A 22,055-nucleotide genomic window follows, 5' to 3' on the forward strand; every position below is an offset into this window, starting at 1 on the left:
CCTTCTTACACGTCAAAAGAGCTAAAGCGATTTGCATAAAACCTGGCAGGGATGAGAAATAATATCCCGAGAAATATTTACTGTTATTGTAAGCGGTGGGGTTTAAGCTATTAAAATAAAACAAAGAAAACCTCTATAAAATACTTTTATTACAAAAAATACCTTTGCTACAATACACAATATACATAGTTACAACAGGTCGTTATATTATCGTTCGTGTCAAGGCAGAGCTTACCAACACTACACTCTTACTAACAAACGTTTTGCTTTCATACCGATGAATCAAAATTAATGGGAAAAGCATTAGAACAAGGATATTTAGAATAAAGTTCATAAGTTTTGCGGATTGGCATTTTTACTAGATTTGATTAATTGTTAAGTAATAGCAGTTTTTGGCACGGTCTTAAAATTTTGACGAAACATGCCAATAGTGGTCCAATATTTTTTACTATATTAAAGGTACTGCTTTTTGTGGACTCAGGGCCTAATCTCTCCCTCGTTCCGGGAGGAGACTCTAGTCCAGCAGTGGGACATTAATGGGTTAAATTTAATTAATCGTACAAGACAGACAATTCAAGGCGCATTTTTTAATTGGAAAAGCCAGTGCTCTTTATACTATCACTACTTTCGAACAATTTGTAAGCTACGCAAACTTCTAGCACGTTAATTATAAATTAGGTATTATTAAAAGTCTGTCTGCGAATTCTGCTACATAACTTATCCTGAATACTGTCTATACAACGTGTTATGTTAATGTCTTAGAGTTCTTTAGAACGATTTTTGAAAGAATACAAAGTTCCTACCCGCACCTTATAAGCATCAGATGGACTCTTAGTCTCTTACTGAGGGGAATGGCCCACTTCTGGGCAAGGGTCTCCTTTTAAAATGAGAGGATTTATTTGGCAAGGTGACCTTTGCCCACCAGTGGGACATTGATGGTTTAAATTAAAAGTTATCTTTTTGATTTGCATTTACTACGATCTAATTTTCTAGTATAAAGCTCTTCATAACTTTTAAACTCTCGCGTTGCATGTTTAATGTATAATAGAATACGGGAATTAACGCGAACACGCATTTTACCTTAAAATGCCTAACGTTTCGGCGCAGGTTGCACTCGCCGTGGTCCCAGGCAGACTGAAAGTCTGCCTGGGACCAATGGGTAAAATGCGTGTTCGCGTTAATTCCCGTATTCTATTATACATTATAAAGCTCTTGCCAGTTTTCGCGTTACGTTAGTGAGCATTTACAATAAGGAACAAAAATTTAATGATACAATACAAATAGGTATCTTATAATATACGTACAATATTTAAAACTTACAAGTAAAATTAATGTTTTCCTCTTAATTCATAAAATGCTTTGTTTCGAGAACATTAAAATTGGATACTTCGTTTAAATTTGATTAAAATAAATTATTTTTGCCGAACTCTGTATTCATTATATGATAACAATAATTCATTTCATTGTAGTATGTTTTACTAGAGAATATAATCATCAATAGCGCGATTTTTTACAGTCGGCACTATCGAGTATCGACAGTTTGATATTTAAAAGGTACTGCAAAAAATTGCAAAATCAGTTCAGTATTGACGGATGTACAGGCGAAGTCATAAAAAATATAAGATTCCGACGAATTGAGAACCTCCTCTTTTCTCTAAAGTCGGTTGAAATGGTTCCTAGCGCGCCCGCAAGAGGCGCTAAATAGATTTACATACAGAATTTCTCGATAGCTAGGCAGTTGTCGATAGTCGATAGTGGTAGAGAATCGCGCTTCATTAATTTAACAAAACAAATCAATGTGAATTTCGGTGAATATTTCCAGTTAATATGTTTACTAGATCTACACGAAAAGTGTTTACTTAGAACCTAATAATTTGGGTGCTACTACTTTACACTACAAACTAAAACATTTTGTTCATAATATCACGATTGGGACACAAAGAAAACTAATACATACAATACATTAACAATTTAAGTGCCAAATGGAAAATACTTATTATAAAAATCATCTAAGAAAGATCATTACGAATTTAAAGGAATTTGTGACCTAATAATTTAATTAAAATTTGACCTCAACCTGAAAAAGGTCAGCGACCTTTAACTTAGAGGTCAAGGTCATCGTAGGTAAAAAAAATGCTTGATATTTTGTAATCAATTGTATGCTAATATATTGCTTGGAAAAATCCTTAAATCGAAAAATAATTAGAAGGAGTAAGTACTAATACGAAAAATGTTATTTTTGGAATTAAAATCTCGACTTTCGTAAGCGTTTTAAACTGTGACAGATTATTTACAAAAAAAGTTGTAATATTGTTATATTTTTATTAATTATTATGTTTTATTAAAATCTTTGGTAACGGCTACTTTGTACTTTTGACGCGCATGGTATAATGTTTACAGCCAGCGTTGCATATTACACAAATTATCGCCGCTATTTATACATACATACATACATAAAATCACGCCTTCTTCCTATAGAGTACATATACTATATTTAGATTTAATATACAATAATTGAAAAGAGCACCTTGAAGCCCACAATTGAAACAGTGCAGTAATCACAAAATTGCGGATGTGGTTTTGAATTATTGTTTTATATTCTAAGTAAGCTATGATTGTCTGGGTGTCGATTTTGCTACTGGTTCAAACGAGAGGCTCAAACTTATATCATTCTTTCGTAAGTTAATTTGTTTATAGAGCATTTCACATACTTTTTTTTATATCAATTTTCATTTTAATGGGAAATAACGCACCGCCACCACCCGTAAAAATGTACAAATGTTTTGTTTCTTGACACTTGAAGAAAATAATTACCCTCTACGGAAATTTCTTAAAGTGCTGTTGACAAATTAAAATGTGATTGCTCTAAAAAATAATTAACTTAAGTTTTAGCCGATATTATTGATCCTTTTATATATGTTTACAAGTGCATTATTCTAAATTATTATTATAGCTAAGCTGGATAAAAGGACATACGGGCACATACCACAGCGTGCGATCGGAACACAGGTTCAACCATTTTTTTATTTCATTTTCTTTATTTTACAAAATTAAGCCTAGAGGAGAACGCACACACTTTTAATATTATTTACATACATATTATTCAATAAATAAAACAGTTTTTTAGATCACGGGTCGTTGAATTTCGACCTATTTTCTGAGCAAATCGAAATAAATCGATAAAAAATGAAAAATATTCCGTGGTGAGTATATAAAAATTATTATGGAGTCGGAAATAAATAAATATTGCACTTAAACATCACATTAAAGTTAATGGTTTATTATGAAGCGGTATCCAGGATTATTATAGTGTAAAAGTCGATATATTTAGAGACTCGACTATTATATGGGAGTGAACCAGTCAAACGATTTTGGGGAGAGGTTAGGTGATTAAACACACAACACACAATGCCGCCATTGCTCATCTAGATTCCTTATAGTCCGACAATTTAATAGCGAGCCGTGGAAAGCATTCTTTATCTAGACCAGGGGTTCCCAACCTTTTCTTAGTCTGGGGCCACTTTTATATTATTCTTGTTAGCAGGGACCAATATGTGAGTATATTAAAGATAAATTGTATTAATCATCCTGAAAATTTGAAGTTTTAAAGTCATTCGCGGACCACATTATGACTTCCGCGGACCACCGGTTGGAAATCACTGATCTAGTCCATAATTCAGATTTTCGTGTATGTAACAGTAGCCGCAGCAAACAGGCAACCGTCTGCCGCATACATCTGCGGGTAAGTGACATTCTTAATTTTGTATACCTCCGCCATCCGCGCAACTTGCATGAAAGGCTCCCTACTAAGGGCTCTTTCAATTTAGCCGTATCGTGTCGGACCGCAGCAGTGCCGAGACGGTGCGTTTGTCGTACGGTGCACGGACGGTCATTTGTTTTCATACAAATCGCACGGTGCGGCAACAGTGCGGTGTCGGTACCGAGAACGCACGACGACAGGACGGCAACGTCGCAAGCTCCACGTGTTCATTTCGCTGTTGAATAGTGCGGTGACTAAACGTGACAGCTAATTTCATTGAATTTTCATGTTTATTATTTGCTTAAAATGGATGATATAGACGTGGAAGAATTTATAAATGAAATTGAATTATTGAGTAATTCGTAGAAACATTCTCTTGACATTCTTAAGTAATTAAAAAAATTGCTTGGGTCTTGTTTTAACCTAGGATAAAGAATATGGAAATCACCAAAATTACATGTTAATGAAAACATCGGTAGTGTTCTTTTACGGGCGCGGCGTTTTTGTTTCTGTTTGATATTTTTTAACAGGAGCACTAACAGTAATGTTTCTTCGTCAGAGTCCATGGCTACACTGCTGTCACATGAATTTAAAACAACACTAACATACAAACGCACGGCAGTCAGATACGCTTTCAATTTAGGCGTTTGGTGTCGGACGGCTAACGTACCGCAGCAGTACGGCAGCGGGCTATAACCAGCGGCACGGTTAACGTGCGGCAGCCGTACGACACGAAACGTCTAAATTGAAAGAGCCCTAAGTTGTAGGACTATAGTATACTCTCACACATTAGATATTACTTATTGTGTGTAGATTTTGCCCATTTCTTAATAGGATGTGAAAACTGGGTTCACTATAGTTTGTTGTATCAAAACTTTTCAATTGAATGTCATTAACAAACTTTACCGATTAATATGCTGTTTTAATGTTTTAAAATAAAAACACCTGGATGATACATTTAGTAATATAAAATTAAGTATAATACAAACTAAAAATACTTGAATATAGGAAAAGAGCAGTGATAGCCGAGTGGTATAAGTTGACACCTCCCACGCAAGTGGTCGCAGGTTCGAACCCAAGGCAAACACCAATGACTTTTCGAAGTTATGTGTGTATTAGAAATAATTGTCACATGCTCCAACGGTGAAGGAAAACATCGTGAGGAAACCTTGCATGCCTAAAAATTTGTTTAATACATTTATTGAGGGCATGCAAAGTCCCCAACCTGCACTTGGCCAGCGTGGTGGACTCAAGGCCTAACCCCTCCCTCATTACGGGAGGAGACCCCTTGCCCAGCAGTGGGACAGTAATGGGTTAAATTTATTTTAAATTTATTTATTATAGGAATGACTGGTTAGGAATGAATTATCTTATATACATACTTCTTATATTATATATATCTTCACGCTTCTGCCTGCGGTATGCAGATATATTAGCTATCTTAGAATTACAGTTAACAGCTGCTTATGAATTCAACTATACATTTATTTTATTTTTAAATCTTTGATGGAAAAGTAAAAAATGGTATTATTTGTCTATTATTTTTATGATTAATTACATTAGTTATTTTTTTCTTTTGTAGTTACAGCTTTATAACGAAACTTGGTTTATCAATCATCTTGATTTAGACTCGATGGAACATTTTTCGTAATAAAATTGTTACAGCTTATAATTTTTTCTCACCTTCATTTATATTTAACGCAAATAAAATGTTATTACCTAGCTTCTATTCTTTTACACAAACACAGCAAAATCCATACAAACTCGCTTGAACTACCACTAATACGAAACCAGTAGCCAACGCGTTGCAAAGTTGCGTCGCAGTTGACAACTAGTAACCATATTCGGCTATTTATATAGACAAGTTTAATTGCATCTCAGTTTATACCTTTAATTTAACGGACTTGTTATTGCTGTAGGACAAAATACATCTTAAATAAATCAATGCCTTTAATACATGAATCTCTCCAATTTAATACACGAACAATTTCAACTCTCGATTTAATACACGAACTGTTAGTCAAATTATTACACGAACTAACAATCAGCAAAGCAAGCTAATCGTTCCATTATCGGATCCAAGCAACAGCAGCCTGTTTAATGGTAACACAGACATGCAAGTAAGTACTCCTTTGAAGGTATCTGATCGTAGCTTGGTGCTTGAGAACGAGGCGTCCTGGTCTAGTGAAGTATGGACTCCTATGCGATTGTTCGTAGTGCCCGATATTAACTCGTTGTAGTATACGGAGAGGCAGTGGACTGGCTCTGTGCTGCCTCTGTTGCGAAAAAAAGTAAGTGATAAATAAAGTGTTTGAATATTTTCAAATATTAAAAAGTTTGAACCATCTAAATTGACTTGATTGAATTGAATCTAGGTCGTAAATCAAGTCTAATTACGTTAAAAGAATCAAGGTATCTTGATCTGGTTGTAAATTAGAATTTTGATAGTATTCTTTGAAGTCTGTCATTGACAATGATGTACCATTTTTTCATATGTCACTGTACAAAAACTACATTAATAGTGACTGGAATATTTAATTGTAATAAGTGACTTACTTGAGATGTGCTATCAGTTCACCGTCGTCTGGTCTCCATAGTGCCGTGACTTGATCTAATCCTGAACTGAGCAACCTATGTTCGTCTACCGTCGCTAACCGTAGCACCTAGCAAGTAAATAAACATTTAATTGACCTTTATTTCAAACGAACACCGCAACTATTATTAATAAAAGTTTTCGATAATTTTATACGTTACATTTCTTCCCTACAATACAATTTCATCGGGTACAATCGTATAAATACTTGATGAAAATAGTTCTTCTGGAATACGCTAGAGAAACAAATCATTTTTTCTTAAAAAAAAGTCTGCAGTTAGTTGCAGCTAATCGCCAGGTCGTAGAATAAAGTAGACTAAATAATATTTTGTTATATCCCAGGTAACTGGGTTGTGGAGGTCAGATAGGCAGTGGCCTCATGCAAAACACTGGTACTCAGCTGCATCCGGTGAGACTGTGAGCCGACTCCAACATAGTTTGGAAGAAAGGCTAAGCTGATATAGTGATAATATTTTGAGTGTGTATAGTTTACCTCTCCGTCATGTGCCCGCCAGGTAGCTAGCGTGAGGCCGGTGCGCAGGTCCACCACCACCACGTGTCCCGAGGCCAGGCCGCACGCCGCCCAGCCGCCCGCAGAACACACGCACATACAACGGATGAACGTCGTCGCACTCATCGGTAACTGAACAAAAACATTAAAAAAATATAGAAATTACTTTATAATGCAAAAAAAAAACATTTTGGCCAGGAGTTTCTTGCTAGCTCTTCTTATTGGCCATACCTTCCGAACTGGCGGTAAATTCACTCCTTATCATTGACTATCATAAGTGCCAGCATTTGACTTAAATTAATAAATGATTTGATTTTGATTTTGTTCATCAGTTATGTTCTGCTAAAACACTTTTAATCGCGGTGAAAAGACTTCAATCTAGCTGGATCAAATATTTAAGATAATTTCAAACGTCAACTTCTGTGAAAGAACGTTTAGTAATACGTTTTTTTAATTATAATACTAGATCGAGACCTAGGCCCAAGTATAAAGGTTATACATACGTATACTCGATTATTCCTCCAAAAGGTTACTTTTATGCAATGCATACGCGAGTATCATTGTAAATTTTGGTACACAAATAGTTATTAGAAAAAATAATCTTATGGAACTTACTTTAAGTTCATGTGAAGTATGCGGCGCTCTCGCATCGATGACTCTGAGGGTAGCGTCCGTGGTAGCTGCTAATACTGCAGCTGAAGGACCAGCTAACGTCCGAACTATACTTACTGGAGACTTTATACTATCCAACTGTAAATATAAGAAAAATAATCATCCATTACCATTTAATAATTATAGATATTGCAATTTATTTACTAAGTTTATTTTCTTGTGGTTCGTTAAATATGATCCTGCCTGTGCATGTCAGTTACTATTGAATATGAAACAGGATAAGACATCAGCTGTAATGATAATATTTTTTTAACTTTTTTAAATCATTTATTCAATAATTATTTACTTAATAAGATACATTTATCAGAGTGTAAAATAACTACTGCGACTTGGAATGAATGATCATAAATGCAGTAATAAAATAATAAAGTAATAACGTAGTCTTATGAGTTGTTTAAATATTAATATTAACTCAGTAATATAATGAGCAAAATATTGAATAGAAAGCATAAAATAAAACTGTTACCTGTGAAACTACACTCTCCATGAAAGGGTCCCATATGTGTACAACGGAGTCAGTAGACACGGCGAGACGCAGCGACTCTAGGAACGTGAGAGATAACACACCCTTCTTGTGACCCGTGTACGTCCAGTTACATTGTGACGTTGCGTTGCCATCACCCTGTATATTAAAGAATATTATTATTATCAACTGATACGAGAGATGTTTTGAGTAAGGCAATATCAGTTAAAGTTTTTCGAAGTTTCGTTTCTTGGTAACGATTGGAAAAAGCAAACATCAGTTAAACTGGGGTAGCGTCTGAGTGAACTAAGATAGCATCATAATAAACTCGGGTAGTGTTTATAATGTTTAGATAGACGGACATGTAACTAACGTATGAATAAACTAGCGTTAAAGTGAGCAGCGGTAGCGTTTGACTCCACAGGGGTGGAGTGTGAATACATTGGAGTAGTATATTAATCTGGGGTAGTCTGAAAAACCACGTGATTGCATCTGAATATCTAATATTGCGTAAAGATTCATACCTGATTCCTCAAAGACCAGAGTCTCACAGTCTTGTCCTTGGAGCCGCTCATGAAGCTGTTCTCATTGTCGAGACAGTGTATACTCTTGACAGTGTGCGTGTGTCCCGCGAACGTCTGCAACTTGATCTGCTTCAAGTTGAAGCGCGACTCCTTGTCCGGACGACCGATCTCGTGCTCCCAGTATATTAGCCAGTCGCCGCGCAAGTGCCTGGGCAAAGAGTAGTTGTATTTTAGTGTATAGCCTTAAAAAAACTGTTTTTTGAACAGATAGGTTAATCTGTATGCTCAATTTGGGCCTTTGAGAGTGAGTGACTCTCAAACAAAGGCTCTTGTATAACTTAAAAAAGTACTTTATTGCCTGTATTAACTTAAAAGGTAGTCTTACTGGCAAAGTCATATCTAGTACTAGGCTCTAATTTGTTGGCATCTCTATGACATAAAACACAATCAATCGGCCAAGTGCGAGTCGAACGCACACTTGAAAGATTCCATATAGTAAAGATTTAGTTAAACTTTAGGACTGTCGGAGATACAACATTTCAAAAACACATTTCCTGTTACCCCAAAGGTATAAAATTGAAACAAAGATCATGTTACCTGGAGAAAACTTATATATAAGTTAAAAAACCACTTACCTATTACTCTTAACTCCATTATCCATCTTACACGCCACGACATCGAACCCGTTCCCTTGCACAGCGTGTCCGACATCGCCCGCGTCACTAGCGACATCTATCCTGTTGCCGACGAGAGTGACGTTTGAACCGAAACTGTTGGAACTTGATATATGGTCCATGACCACTTCCGGTTTAGTTGTGACGTCCTTCCGGTTTAAGGGCTCGTCGCTGAATGAGGGCTGCACGCGTTTGTCCGGCCGGATTTGTAAGGGAGAACTGAGGACAAATTGCGTATTTAGTTAACTAGCTAATAGCCTTAATCTTACAGCCACGTAATTCTTTATTCATTACGGTAGATTGATTGAGCTTTACACAAAGCTTTTAGCAATTTATCTTAAGATATTTTTAATGTATCAGTTTAAGTAATAAATAAACCAGTTCTGTAATCTGTAATGATTTTTGTAAGAAGCAAAAACCTTGTGAAAAGCTTAGGTGCGTAATTCTCGTAACCGGTCCTGTATGACAAGATGTATAGATGTGAATGAGGAAGGGAAGTTTGAAAGAATCTTACCAAGTGACGTTCTTTGATCTCTGCCTACCACTTTGAGAAAAAGGCGTGATATAGACGTGATTTATGTATATTCTTTTCTTTTTAAGCGTTCAGAATATTTTAAAAGACAACGTAAAGTAGTTCATACCTTATAGAATGGTTTTGTTCGTACTTGTGGCACAAATGTCTGATAGTGTCGTTGTTCTTGAGGCATCGCTCCATCGTCTCCACTCCTATGAACTTAGCGAACGTGGTGTACGCTTGGAACGCTAGCTCTTCGTCGAATACTACTAGTAGCTCTTCTTGAGCCTAAAAAGATGAAGAATGGACATTAGCAGTAGTTATATTGAATAAAAATAAGGTCATGGGTTATGGTATGGTCTGTGGTTCAACAGACTGAAAGATTTTCGTACAAAGAATAAAAAATAATTGCATACAGAAATTAATACAAATAAGGCACTGTATCATTTTGAAAAACGTTTAAAACTAATTATTTAAAAAAAAAAGCAAATTACTTCCATCTTTTGAAATCCATGCATTATTTTGAATCATTTCAATACTATACTTAGGCCATTTCAATCTTGCGATCTGAGTCATGTCATTGAATCGGAGTCTCTCGCTCGCACTTACACATTTCTATGATTCTTTTGATAATGACGTAGTTCGCACGTCTGCAACGGCCTGAGTATAGGCATAATTGCGACAGTTGCTCGAATATTTCTATAGCAACACTACAAGACACAAGAATACACATACTAATACGCATTCACTCGTATACGTACAAACCTGTACAAGTCTAAACAAGTTAGTCCACAATATATAATGTTCGTAAACTCACCGTTAACCTAGCAGTATCGGCGGTGTGGTCGACGTCGGGCGGCGTGCAGGCCAGGTCGGGCAGGTCGGCGCGCACCACGCGCCCGTCCTGCACGCGCCACTCCGCCGTGCTCCCGTCGCGGCAGATCTCCAAGAAACCTTCCGGCTTCGACTCCGTTGACTCTTGGTCTGACTGTACATACATACGTCAAATTAGATACTTAACATCGCATTTACTTTTTTGTTGTCATATTAGGCAGGGTTACATTATCATTGATGGAAGATGATGCAAATTTGGCGTTGAGACCAATTTATCGCACAACCAATGACACGGAAACACGGAATCGAAAACATTATTTGAAAAATAATTGTAAAATGGCCACAATACTACGTGACAGTCTTTATAATAAAAGAGGGTACCTTTTCGGGTGTGCTCTCATCTTGTTTCGGCCAATTTTCTATCTTGCCATTTGCTTTATCGAAAGCTAGGAAGAACCTGTGAAAATAAATTATTGCCTTATTAAAGTTGCAAAACTTGGAGTTACAGGCAGACAAAACTTCGAGCCCCATTGAAGCCGACGTCGTGTAAGATTTACACAATTTGTCCACGTCTGCTAAATAACGGCACTATAGTAGGCAACATGTTTACTGTAGAGGCCTGTCTGCCGCATCTATCACCGCAATAAGTACGACGTAGGGGATAATCGACCTAAGGATGTTAACATAAATACTGTTCAACTGATGTCAATCAATTCCGTGGCGAATGGAAGGGGGTTTTGAATACACTTTTTTTACTATTAAACTTGAAGTAAGGTGAATTAAGAAATTCCATTACGTTGCAACATCTTACATACAACCTATAGTAAAATCACATTACCTCTGTAAAGCCGGCACACATATATGTCGCCGGGTCATCTCGCGTCCGATGCGTAGTGCGAGCGCGTACATAGCGTCCAGCAGCTTGCGGGTGAGCGAGCACCGCGCCGCCGCGCCGCTCGGGTATGAACAACGACTGGTCGACGCCAGACGGAGTGCTGGCTGCAGGATTGATTTTAGAAATGTGTCCTGAAATCAAGATTTTTCATTAATATCTAGCTGATGATATAAGTTGACACCCCTAACGTAACGAACCCAAGGCAACACGCAAATGACTTTTTGAAGTTATGATTGTATCAGAAATAATTGTACTGCAACGGTCCACCCGGTATGCTTAAAGGTTTTTGAACGTATTGCTTGAAGGCATGCAAAGTCCCTAAGCCGCACTTGCCAGCATGGTGGATTCAAGACCTAAGCCCTCCCTCTATAGGGAGGAGACCCTCGTCCAGCAATAAAGCTTTGCCTAACGCACCGCCTAGCTACTTCGCAAAACTACAAGCGTAGATTAAGACTGTTAGTATCCCACAGCTTGCAGCTATTCTCTACACTATATAGACTTTATGTACTGCAAAAGCCGTCTAAAGAGGAATAACGATATCGATATGAGTACGTATTCACTTCGTTTTAACCACGCTAATAGATAAGACATGCATATACGTTTATTTTGCCACAATTTCTGAAAGTCCCCTAAAATCACATAGTAAATAAATAAAAAGCCCAAATCAAGTGTCTACAGATACCTTCCCTACCTGTAGCTGCTCCATGACCTTGACGTCGCACATGAAGGGCACGAGGTACTTGACGAGCTGCAGGCACGCCACCACGCCGCCCTCCAGCGGCGCGGACAGGCGCCGGCGGCACGACGCGATCAGCTCGCCCATGTGCGGCAGGTATTGGAATATTATTAGCTGCTCGCCGTACATTGCTGGAAGAATAATATAATTTATGCTTTCGATTATGGAAACTAAACTCTTCTGTTCAATATATGGGGTTTTCGAGATCAGTATAAATATCAGAAACGACATCTAATTATGATAGTTATGTAATAATATTATAATATTTATGTATCGAAAATAATATGAACATTGACTATTTTAAAAAAATTACATGAAAACAAAAATAATATAAAATCGCTAGCAATTTCTGAGATACAAATTCAAAACATCCCAATTTCGTAGATTCTTGACAAGTATGTTAAACCTTTAGTCATTTCGAGTCCAAAGTAGACTGATACAAATACTACAGACTGGTCTGATGGTTTGTGTAATAAAAAAATATACTTACCTACTATAGAAGTGAGGCACTTAATAACCTTCATAGCATTCCTATCTCCGACCACACGACTGTTAACTATCGATATCTCATCAAACTCGTCTTTCTCCTCACTCTCACACGGCGCTAAATTATCTTTACCAATATAGCAAAGCGTCAGCATCTTCAACAAATTCCTGGTTATATATCTACAAGTAAGTACCGGTCCTAGTCTGTGAGCCAACCATATTAAACTTTCTGAACTCATGTCAGAGATTTTCGAAGAACCAGAATCTTTATACAGGCAGTCTTCCTCTATCGAAGTGTTTCCTTTCGATTGAGACTCATATTCTTGGTTCAATTCTATAGTAGGCTTCTCCTTTCGCCTTAATTCTTCATCTTCATTATCATCATCCGCAAAATGTAGGTAACTAGTAAACATCGGTTTAGATGGTATTTCGATTATCGGGGACGTAGGTACTTTTGAGTTATGTGCATCGTGATTTTCGTCTTTATTTCCAGTAGAATTTAGTTCCTTTTGCATCGTATGGTTAGTGAAATGTTTGACGGATATCGGAGATGTGTACTCCGTGGACGGTGAAGGAGTATGCATGTTATTTTCTTGAACATTCGATGTGTAAGACTCTATTGATTCCGCGGGAGACTTGCTTCTGCTACTACGACTAGGTAATCTATCTTTATCATTCTCGAAGTGGAATAGTTCATTCTCACTTCTACTATCTGTATCTTTTTCCTTAATTTCGTTTACCGTTTTTTCAACATTAGGTGTCGTAACGTGTTCTGAGCCGTAAGAAGTGTCTGGTGAGAATATATCCGTGTTGCTTGATAAGGCGTTTTTCACATTATCGTCGGAGTATCTCGGCTTCTTGTTAGATAAAGCTTTATTATGACATAAATGTCCTGGAGATCCGACTTCCTCAGTCACGTCTTTATACCCACCAACAGCTTCGACCAAATGTTGAGTGAAGTTGTCCAGAAAACATTGTAGACCAAGCCTTACCATCAACTGCAGCAAGAATATATTATGATACAGTTTAACAAATTTCTGCCTATTCGTCACTCCGCCATTTATAGTTACCGCATCAAAATCTGTTAGCTTATGTTGATCGGGTTTGTCAACCGCAAAATCATCGTCTTCATACAGATTTAGTATATGTTTTAGTAGCTTTTTCCTCGTCTGAGCTGGACCTAATGCTTTACTGACAGTGTCGAATAAGTACCACGCGGCTAACACTGAAGTATCTTTGTTTTGCAAGAGCTCTATATAATGAGATAAAAATATGTCTAATACATCAAATTGATTGTAACAATTGACTTGGTTCAATAACACGTCTAAATGAGCGACGCAAGCTTGAATCTTTCCTTCAGCTATCTTCTGGTTAAAATACAACTTAGTTTTATCAACATTCTGATACTTTTCGCACTGAATTCCGTCACATTCGTACATGTATAGTATGTTTAATTCGTTGCTTGTTAGTTCGTATTCGTGTAGTGTATTTAGAAGCTTGTATAAAGTATTGAAACTGGGTGGAAAAGGTATCAAATGCTGCATTAGTAAAGGTTGCAATAATTGCGCTGGGGTGGGTGCAGGCAAGCCTTTTTCCGTAACTGCAACCTTTTTCATAACCTCTTCTTTCTTAGGCGTTAATTCGTTCTTGAAACTCAAACTCGGCGGCTGAACATTAAGAAGCAAAGACGCTACATAACTGACACTTTTTGGTAAAGAATTGAAATTGAATTTTAACACAGTCCGACATTTATTATATCGTTCTAGAAAATTGTCGTTAGCCGTTCGTAAAGGGCGCATATACGTGTGCAAGAATATCTCGATGATCAAGCAGCCTATGACCAACATGTCTTGCCTCCGACTCTCGGTCACAAACTGGTTGTAAACCGACGCGTCCGTAGTGTACCTTGTATTAAAAGACCTATTCTTTCGTTCCTTTAAAACACTTTCTATATGCGCGTCTTGAGTGAATTTCTTCAAATAACTCTGGTCGTACGAAGCTAAAAACATGTGATTCGTAAACGCGGTATCGTCTTCTTTGCTCACTGAATTCTCTTTTATTTCCTGTTGTACTGGGTACAGGTTTAAAGTAGTGACGTTTTCCTTGCATTTTTCTTTGTCTTCCGCTTTGCTGAAGAAGCATTTTGTTCGGAAATTGTCGAGGGCTTCTAGCGCTTGTATTGAGGCAACTGGGTTGAATTCTTTTGGAAGGTATATTATGCCTTTGCCTAGCTCTGATCGTTGGACCCTATAATGCCTTGAGTGGGAGGATGCTCGGCCTTCACTGGCTGAATGTTGGGAGTCTTCCAGGCCTTGGGTCTTGGACAAAGAGCGCGCTCTACTACTGCTCTTGTGTCTAGAGCGCATTCTTTGTGGTGGTACGTTTAGTCTGGAAACGTGTTGAGGAAGGCTTGTTGATTCTTCGTCTTCGTCTGATAGGTCGTCTGAACTTTCGTTCTTGATGGCTTTTCCTGTAAAAATAAATTTATTTAAACACTTTACAGTGTATGAAATTCTTATGGAAAAACTGGTGCGTATCAATAAAATGGAGTGCAACTAGGAAAAACAGTAGGTCCCTTTTTATTATACTTAAAATTTAGTATAGTACAAACCATTTGACTGATCAATCGATGATGATGATCGATCATACCTGAATAATACATTTTTCTTTACAATTTAGTCACTTCGTTATAATATGCAAAATAAAATAGCAAGTGTAACGACTTTTCAACATAGTCCAGGCCTAATGACTTCATAAAAAACTCGTATGCATGATAAAAACAGGTGAATTTCAAGGAACCATTATAGTACCATGACAAAATACACCAGTTCCCAAGACTTTAGTTGCTACTTACTGGCATCTTTTGGTGCAGTCCAATGTAACCTGGGCGGCGCGGGCGGTAAAGCCTTAGTCGCCCGAGACGGATGCGGTGCAGTAAGTAACTGCACGGTACCGCCGCGACGTATCCTCGTGTGACCGTCCACTAACGATAGACACACGTTCTTTGATTTTATTGACGCTGCACCTGATAACCTGTCAAAAACAATTAATACTTTAGAATATGGGAGACATATTAAATGCTTTTAAGTACAATTGCTTTTAAGACATATTAAGTACAATTTGCATTTGGAGATGCAAAAACCATATCTTTTCGTCTAACAAAAAAAATTACACGGCACTCGGCGTCTCTAGCTAGTTCCGGAGAATACCACAAGATGTCGTCTTTCTAAATTTACGTACAAGAATAGATTCACAATTAATAAATTACTATAGACGCGTTAAGAAATTATACTAAAACTTACTTATAACCAAAAGTGATATCTATCCAATGATGCAGGTTCTCAGACACGTGGCTGCTTTCTAAAGCTTCTCTGTGCTTCGTTATGAAATCTTCTACGCATGTCGCCCATGTAGGTATACCTAAATCCTACAAAAATATATTATTAATTAGATTGATGCTTTAATATCAATAACAGATTACCTTGGTAGAACGGAAAAACAAAGTAAGTTTATTGCCCCACATACTTTAAATATGTTTTTCCCTCGTTTAGGAGGAAACTCTTGCTCAACAGTGGGACAGCAATGGATTAAAAAAAATATTTTCTGATCGAGTAATAAGTTTTTTGATAGTCCCATAGCCGTAGGCACGTTGACAAACACCGAGCTACAATAAAGAATATTCCACGTCCAATTAGGCAAACCCAATAGCTGTCTGCCCGACCCGGGATTCAAACGAACATAAAAATAGGTCGCATACCCTACCACAAAGGCAGGAAATATTAACAGAATTCTTAAATAGGCATCTGAGGCATGGTACATACTGGTAGATCCTCATGTATGCTCTTGAACACAGTCGGATCAGTATAGAACTCAGGTATACACTCGTCCGGGGTCCATTCTTGCATGCGCTGTATTGACGCAGGGTACTCTGCCGGCACCCACTTGTTACGCACGTACTTGCATAGCACCTCTTTTGGAGTTCTAAGACAATAACAAAAGAAATATAATTACGGTTTCTTCATTAAGGTGAAGGAAAATATCGTAATGAAACCTTGCGTGCCTGAAAGTTCTTCAACACAGTTTTTAAAAGCATACATTGTCCCCAAACCGTATTTGGCCACATTAGTGCACTCAAGGCCTAATTCCTCCCTTATTATAGAAGACCCTTGCCTAGCAGTGGGTCATACATTCCAAGCTTAGATACTGACAGTCAAAAGATAGCGGCTACAGCCAGAATAAAGTGAGCCGAAACGTCAAGCAAATCGGGTTAAAATTGTGTCGCGCATTTTCATTACTCTGGCTATTATTTTCCTGTGTCGTTTGATATCCAATTGTAGCTAGACTGGTCTAGTAATTAAATATGCTATAAATGTAATATAAAATTTATCAGTTTCCTTATAGAGTGATTGAAATAATAATTTTCAACCAGTTGAAGACTATACTGAATATTGAAATATTAGAATTGACCATGACTTTTGTAGCTAATGCATATTTTATTAAATTCTCTAAAACGTTTATCCTAACTCTGATCAACTCTATAGAAACATAAGTTCTATGTGGATCAAATTAAGGATTATTTTTCTTTCTCGATCATAATATACTGATGATATTTGTCAGATATCTAATCATCTGTCATTGACATACATCTAACACACCAACATTAGCTCTATGCACAACCAAAGTAAAGTAGCATCTTTTGACTGATTTACGACCTTAGTAGTAGTACATAGGGTTCATTCTTGACTACCATTGGCGGGTCAAACATACCAGCACGGTACGAAAAATTCCCTACAAAATAATCATACTGCATGCACATAGAACTATAGCACGCACGATTTATTATTTTTTTTATTTTTTTATTTCTGTGTATTTCAAAAAAAAAGGAGTTGTGTCAAACAAGCTACCGTCAGCTACATAAGCTTGGGAGTTATTGATGTTCTAAACTATGTTATCCATACTAATATTATAAATGCGAAAGTAACTCTGTCTGTCTGTCTGTCTGTCTGTCTGTCTGTCTGTCTGTCTGCTACTCAATCACGCCTAAACTACTGAACCAATTTGCATGAAATTCGGCATGGAGATATTTTGATACCCGAGAAAGGACATAGGCTACTTTTTACCCCGGGAAAATGACGCATTTCCCGGGAAAATTCAAGTGACGAACGAAGTCGCGAATAGTCAATATAATAATGACATTGAAATAACAAAATTCCGTTGTCATGGCAACTGTTTTAATGGCGGATATGCCTTAGCGCGACTTTGTTATATTAAGAGATATAAATAATTTTGAGAATATTTTTCGTGAAAAAAAAGCATATTTTATATTACAAAAACGTGGAAAATTCTGACCCATTCTCTCTTATGTGATGCAAGCGAAGTTGCGCGGGTCAGCTAGTTCTTTATACCTCCGCTTATCGCGAACCTTGTAAACAAGACTCTCTACTAACCCTCTTTCTTTCTTTCACTCCTTAGCGAAATGAAAGAGAGAAAACATATTTTAGTAGTTGCTTAACTAAAATAGGTTTATAGTGTGTTTATGAAGAAGAGGGTAAGTTGTTGGACTATAGTTCCATTCTAGCTTTCTACAAATTAAGTAAATATGAACCTTATCTGTACTATATAAGGTCGTATATAGCTTACCGTCTCGCCATGTATACGTAGCACGTGATATCGGAGAGCGCGTCGGACACGTGATGCGGGATGTGCTCGTTGCCGCCGCTGACGTCATAAGTCATGTCCAACTGTCTGTCTCCTTTGTTTAGACGGTACTTTGACTTGCTTAGATCACGCCAGTTTCTTCCTAAAAAGAGTATTTGTATGAGTATTGTTTTTTCTCGCCATGGTGAAAAAAAACTCCTATATTATACTCAGGCCGTTACAAATGTGCGGACTACATCATTATCAAAAGAATCATAGAAGTGTAAGCACGAGCGAGAGACTCTGATAAAATGACATGACTTAGATCGCACGTTTGAAATCACCCGATTATAACAAATAGTACTAATAAGACTGCCTCCATGTCACAGTGGTTAGGGTCGCCACGCCACTACCATTGAGGGTTCGATTACTACACGGAAAAATGATTTATGCGCTCCACAAATAATTGTTGTGCTTTGTTTCCGTTGTTTGTATGTTTGTAAAAGTTCCCACGACACAAAAGCAATTCTTAGTGCTGGAGTTGTATTAGTTAAAAGAAAGATGAAAGAGTCTTAACGTAATCAAACAGCCCGATTTGACAAACTGTATACAGTTACCATAATCTCAATATTACAGAAGAAAACTATAATTTGATGAGAATATTTTATAGTCGCTCTATTGTAAGTGAAACTGATTTAGCCTTGTAAAATTATTTAATTTAGAGCCTTAGCAATAAAATAATCGTGTAATTTAAGATGCACCGATTGGACATTTTAAACCACCAAAACTAAGAGCTTCAAATCCCATCAAAGACACACATAGCCCAGTGGAAAGGCTACACCGATACCACCAGTGAGAGGTTAGGCGCAAAACAGACATCTTTACGTTTTCCCCGAAGTTCGGAAAGTTACAGCCTCAACTATGAGCAATTAACTAAGCATTTCTTGACAGAAACATTAAAAAAAAAAACCCATTAGGTCTCACTGCTAAGCAAGAGTCTTCTCCCGTAATGAGGGAGGAATTAGGCCATGACTCCACGGCGCTGGACAAGTGCAGGTTGGGGACTTAGTTTTGTTGACAGAAGATATTAGATTTCAAGACAGAAAAGCTGAAAAAAATTTTTTGTCTCGGAATATCGAACTCGAAACCTCTGCATGGCAGTCGCATACACACTACCAACAACACCAGAGAGGCAGTTGAGACATATCATACGGTATTATTGCAAACATACACCCAGTTATAATTAGTTTCATTATCTACTAAACATACTTGAATCCATACACCTCAGGACAATAGCAACAGCACTATCAATCTGTGTCATTACTCATTAGCCTTCACACAACATTGTTGTTTGAAACATTATATATACATTATATATTATATACAAGGCATCTGTGAGATAGTGTGATGAATCATTATACATATTGCTCTATCATACAAATGAGTTCGAGCTTTGTACTTGGTTCGTTTCATCTGTCTTTGACTAATGTTGACATTAATTCATTGTTATTGTGCTTTTTGAGCTACTAAAAATGCTATTATATAATATAATAGTTACTGAAATAATTATGCTTTGGGCTAAATAAATTATGTCCTATGTTTAAGTGGAAACTTATATTACTGAATATTTATTTCTGTGTGAAAGAGTTATACACAGTCCCATCAACCCAAATAAACTCTTAACAATAGCCCTAAAATAAATAAAAGATTTATTTCACTACATGTACCATTTCAATCGATTGCTTTTTTATATAAAAAAACTATAAATATATCAAACTTATTGAATGTCACATTGTATAGCTGTATATTTGAAAACTGCATGTTTTTTATGATGAAAAATACATCCTGAATCTAAAATGCTGTTTGGAATATGAAAACAAAACAAACTAGTTTACAATATTAATAAAGATAACAGTAGTTTATGTAAATAGGTTTGCCTAGAAACAAGACAAATGTTAGTCTATTGAATTTGCATATCTTCAATGAACAAATAAACAATACTAGTTGGTTTTTGAAATAGTTATTCTACATGCAAAACTACAGTTGAAGCATTTGAAAGATTTTAAAATAATTCAAATATGAATAGTTATAACATTAAGTTAAAACAAAATTGATTACATCTCAAAATATTATTAAAATAATATTATATTATATTAATATTTTTATATATACAAGACTAAGTAATAATAATAATAAAGGGGACAAACCTTTTACTATAATACTTAGCTTAATGATAAAGAGGGAGAGTACATTAATTAAGTCAATTAGAATGAAATAAATGCTTACCACATCTTGAAGAGAAGTCAGTGACCCACGGAACCATGAAATGTGCCTGTGGATCAGTACTACTCCTTCCTGCCAGCATGTTCAAATGTAGAAGATAGTCCAAGTTTGATATCCTGCCCCTCACCCACAGCATACAAAGCTTCTCCAGCTCAACAGCATTCTTCCTCCAACAACACTCTTCTCCCCTCTTCCCTTGACTGTTCACCACAGGCGTACTCTTCGTTCTATTCTGTTCAAAAATCAATGAAGCATCCAAACAATGTATATTGTTAGTTATCAATGGCAACACTTGCAGCCACAGATTCTCTGACAAGTATATATCTTGTAAAGTGAGCATGCCTAAGCTTAATCCTCTATCACTCATTGCTTTTGATAAATTGAGCAGTTGATACACTATGAACAAACCTCTTGTATAATTCATATCTATTAAATTTGGACTAAAATTCAAACAGTCCAATAATGTATTCTCATAGTGCCCTCTGTATATTATAAAGAAGTTATTGTCTGTCTCCAGTATAAACAAGGCTCCCAGCAGATTTCCATGTGTCTCATACATTTTTAATATATTCTTGTTAGGTATGATGTCTATGTGCTTGCCAGCTCCATCATTCTTTATTCTAATAATATTACATCCATACAAACGGAGCACTACTTCAGATATCAATTGATCATGTTCCAGCAGGTTCACTATGGTACTTTCCTTGTTACTATCATAGTTCTGACAGTATTTTTTGTAGGATTCCTTCCACAAACTTCTTTGGTTACTCTGTGAGACATATTGTAGGAGCTGTGAGAATGTGAGGGGCGTTTCATTGCTGTTCTCGTTGAGCTTGTAACGAGGCAGAGGAAGAACCTTGGACACCTTTTTATTCAATACCTACAAAGCAAACAAATTCCCTTATCAAATTAGTTATTCACAGTATGAAATTCTATAGGTATACGGCTTACAAACAGTTACGTACCCTTATAAATATTTTTCGCCACGGATAAGGTACACTTTCACCAGGTTGCAAGGTAAAATCTACATTGTTCAATGTGTTATCTACTTCGACGTTTTTTAACCATTTTTTCAACCAGCTTGTGTGGACGACGACTGTGAAAAGGTCAGGTGAGGCAGTGGGGAATATATTTTTATTACTTATACCTAATTCCTTAACTATATAATCCATGTCTAAATTATTAATGATGTTTTGTTTTGTTTTGTTGCGAACAAAACTGCAGTCATTATCAATTTTGACATTTCTGAACTGATTTGACAGTTCATTAAAGGGATGCCACTTGTCATAAATCATATTTGACTCGTTCAAAAATCAATAAAGTTCTAAGCTACTGCTCATAAAATATTCAAAGGACAGTACTATAATATTATTGTATGTACCTACTGATACTAGACTATATTAAAAATCACGAAAGAAGCCTGTTTAAACGCTATCAAACTGGGTCCCCATTTTAAGTGACAATGCTCTAAAT

General features: G+C 36.7%; 1 protein-coding gene across 2 annotated transcripts; it reads right to left on the reverse strand.

Annotated features, from left to right (window-relative positions):
* Positions 1-129: 129 nt before the first annotated feature.
* Wdr81 (WD repeat domain 81) lies at positions 130-21,815 on the reverse strand. 2 transcript variants are annotated; one of them, XM_076117147.1, is made up of 19 exons: positions 21,548-21,815; positions 20,586-21,462; positions 18,303-18,462; positions 16,484-16,643; positions 15,965-16,089; positions 15,517-15,695; positions 12,667-15,132; positions 12,132-12,307; positions 11,384-11,571; positions 10,927-11,002; positions 10,529-10,699; positions 9,839-9,999; positions 9,159-9,416; positions 8,524-8,731; positions 8,003-8,158; positions 7,480-7,614; positions 6,847-6,996; positions 6,317-6,423; positions 130-6,036 (listed from the first exon to the last, which is right to left on the reverse strand). In XM_076117147.1, the coding sequence occupies exons 1-19, from the start codon at positions 21,752-21,754 to the stop codon at positions 5,805-5,807; spliced, it is 6,192 nt and encodes a 2,063-aa protein (XP_075973262.1). In that variant the 5' UTR covers positions 21,755-21,815; the 3' UTR covers positions 130-5,804. The 2 variants fall into 2 exon arrangements, with proteins under 2 accessions (XP_075973262.1, XP_075973261.1); XM_076117146.1 differs by having other exon boundaries at positions 12,123-12,307.
* Between the last annotated feature and the right edge of the window lie 240 nt (positions 21,816-22,055).

This window comes from Anticarsia gemmatalis, chromosome 8, assembly GCF_050436995.1.
Source record: "Anticarsia gemmatalis isolate Benzon Research Colony breed Stoneville strain chromosome 8, ilAntGemm2 primary, whole genome shotgun sequence".
Taxonomy (NCBI): Eukaryota; Metazoa; Arthropoda; class Insecta; order Lepidoptera; family Erebidae; genus Anticarsia; species Anticarsia gemmatalis.

Coding starts and splice junctions, on each gene's coding strand:
- Wdr81 (XM_076117146.1), bottom strand. CDS start 21,754: ATGGATTATATAGTTAAGGAATTAGGTATAAGTAATAAAAATATATTC. Junction 11,572..12,122: donor AGCAGCTACAGGTAGGGAAG/GTATCTGTAGAC, acceptor TCTTGATTTCAG/GACACATTTCTAAAATCAAT. Junction 9,417..9,838: donor GAACAAAACCATTCTATAAG/GTATGAACTACT, acceptor ATTTGTCCTCAG/TTCTCCCTTACAAATCCGGC.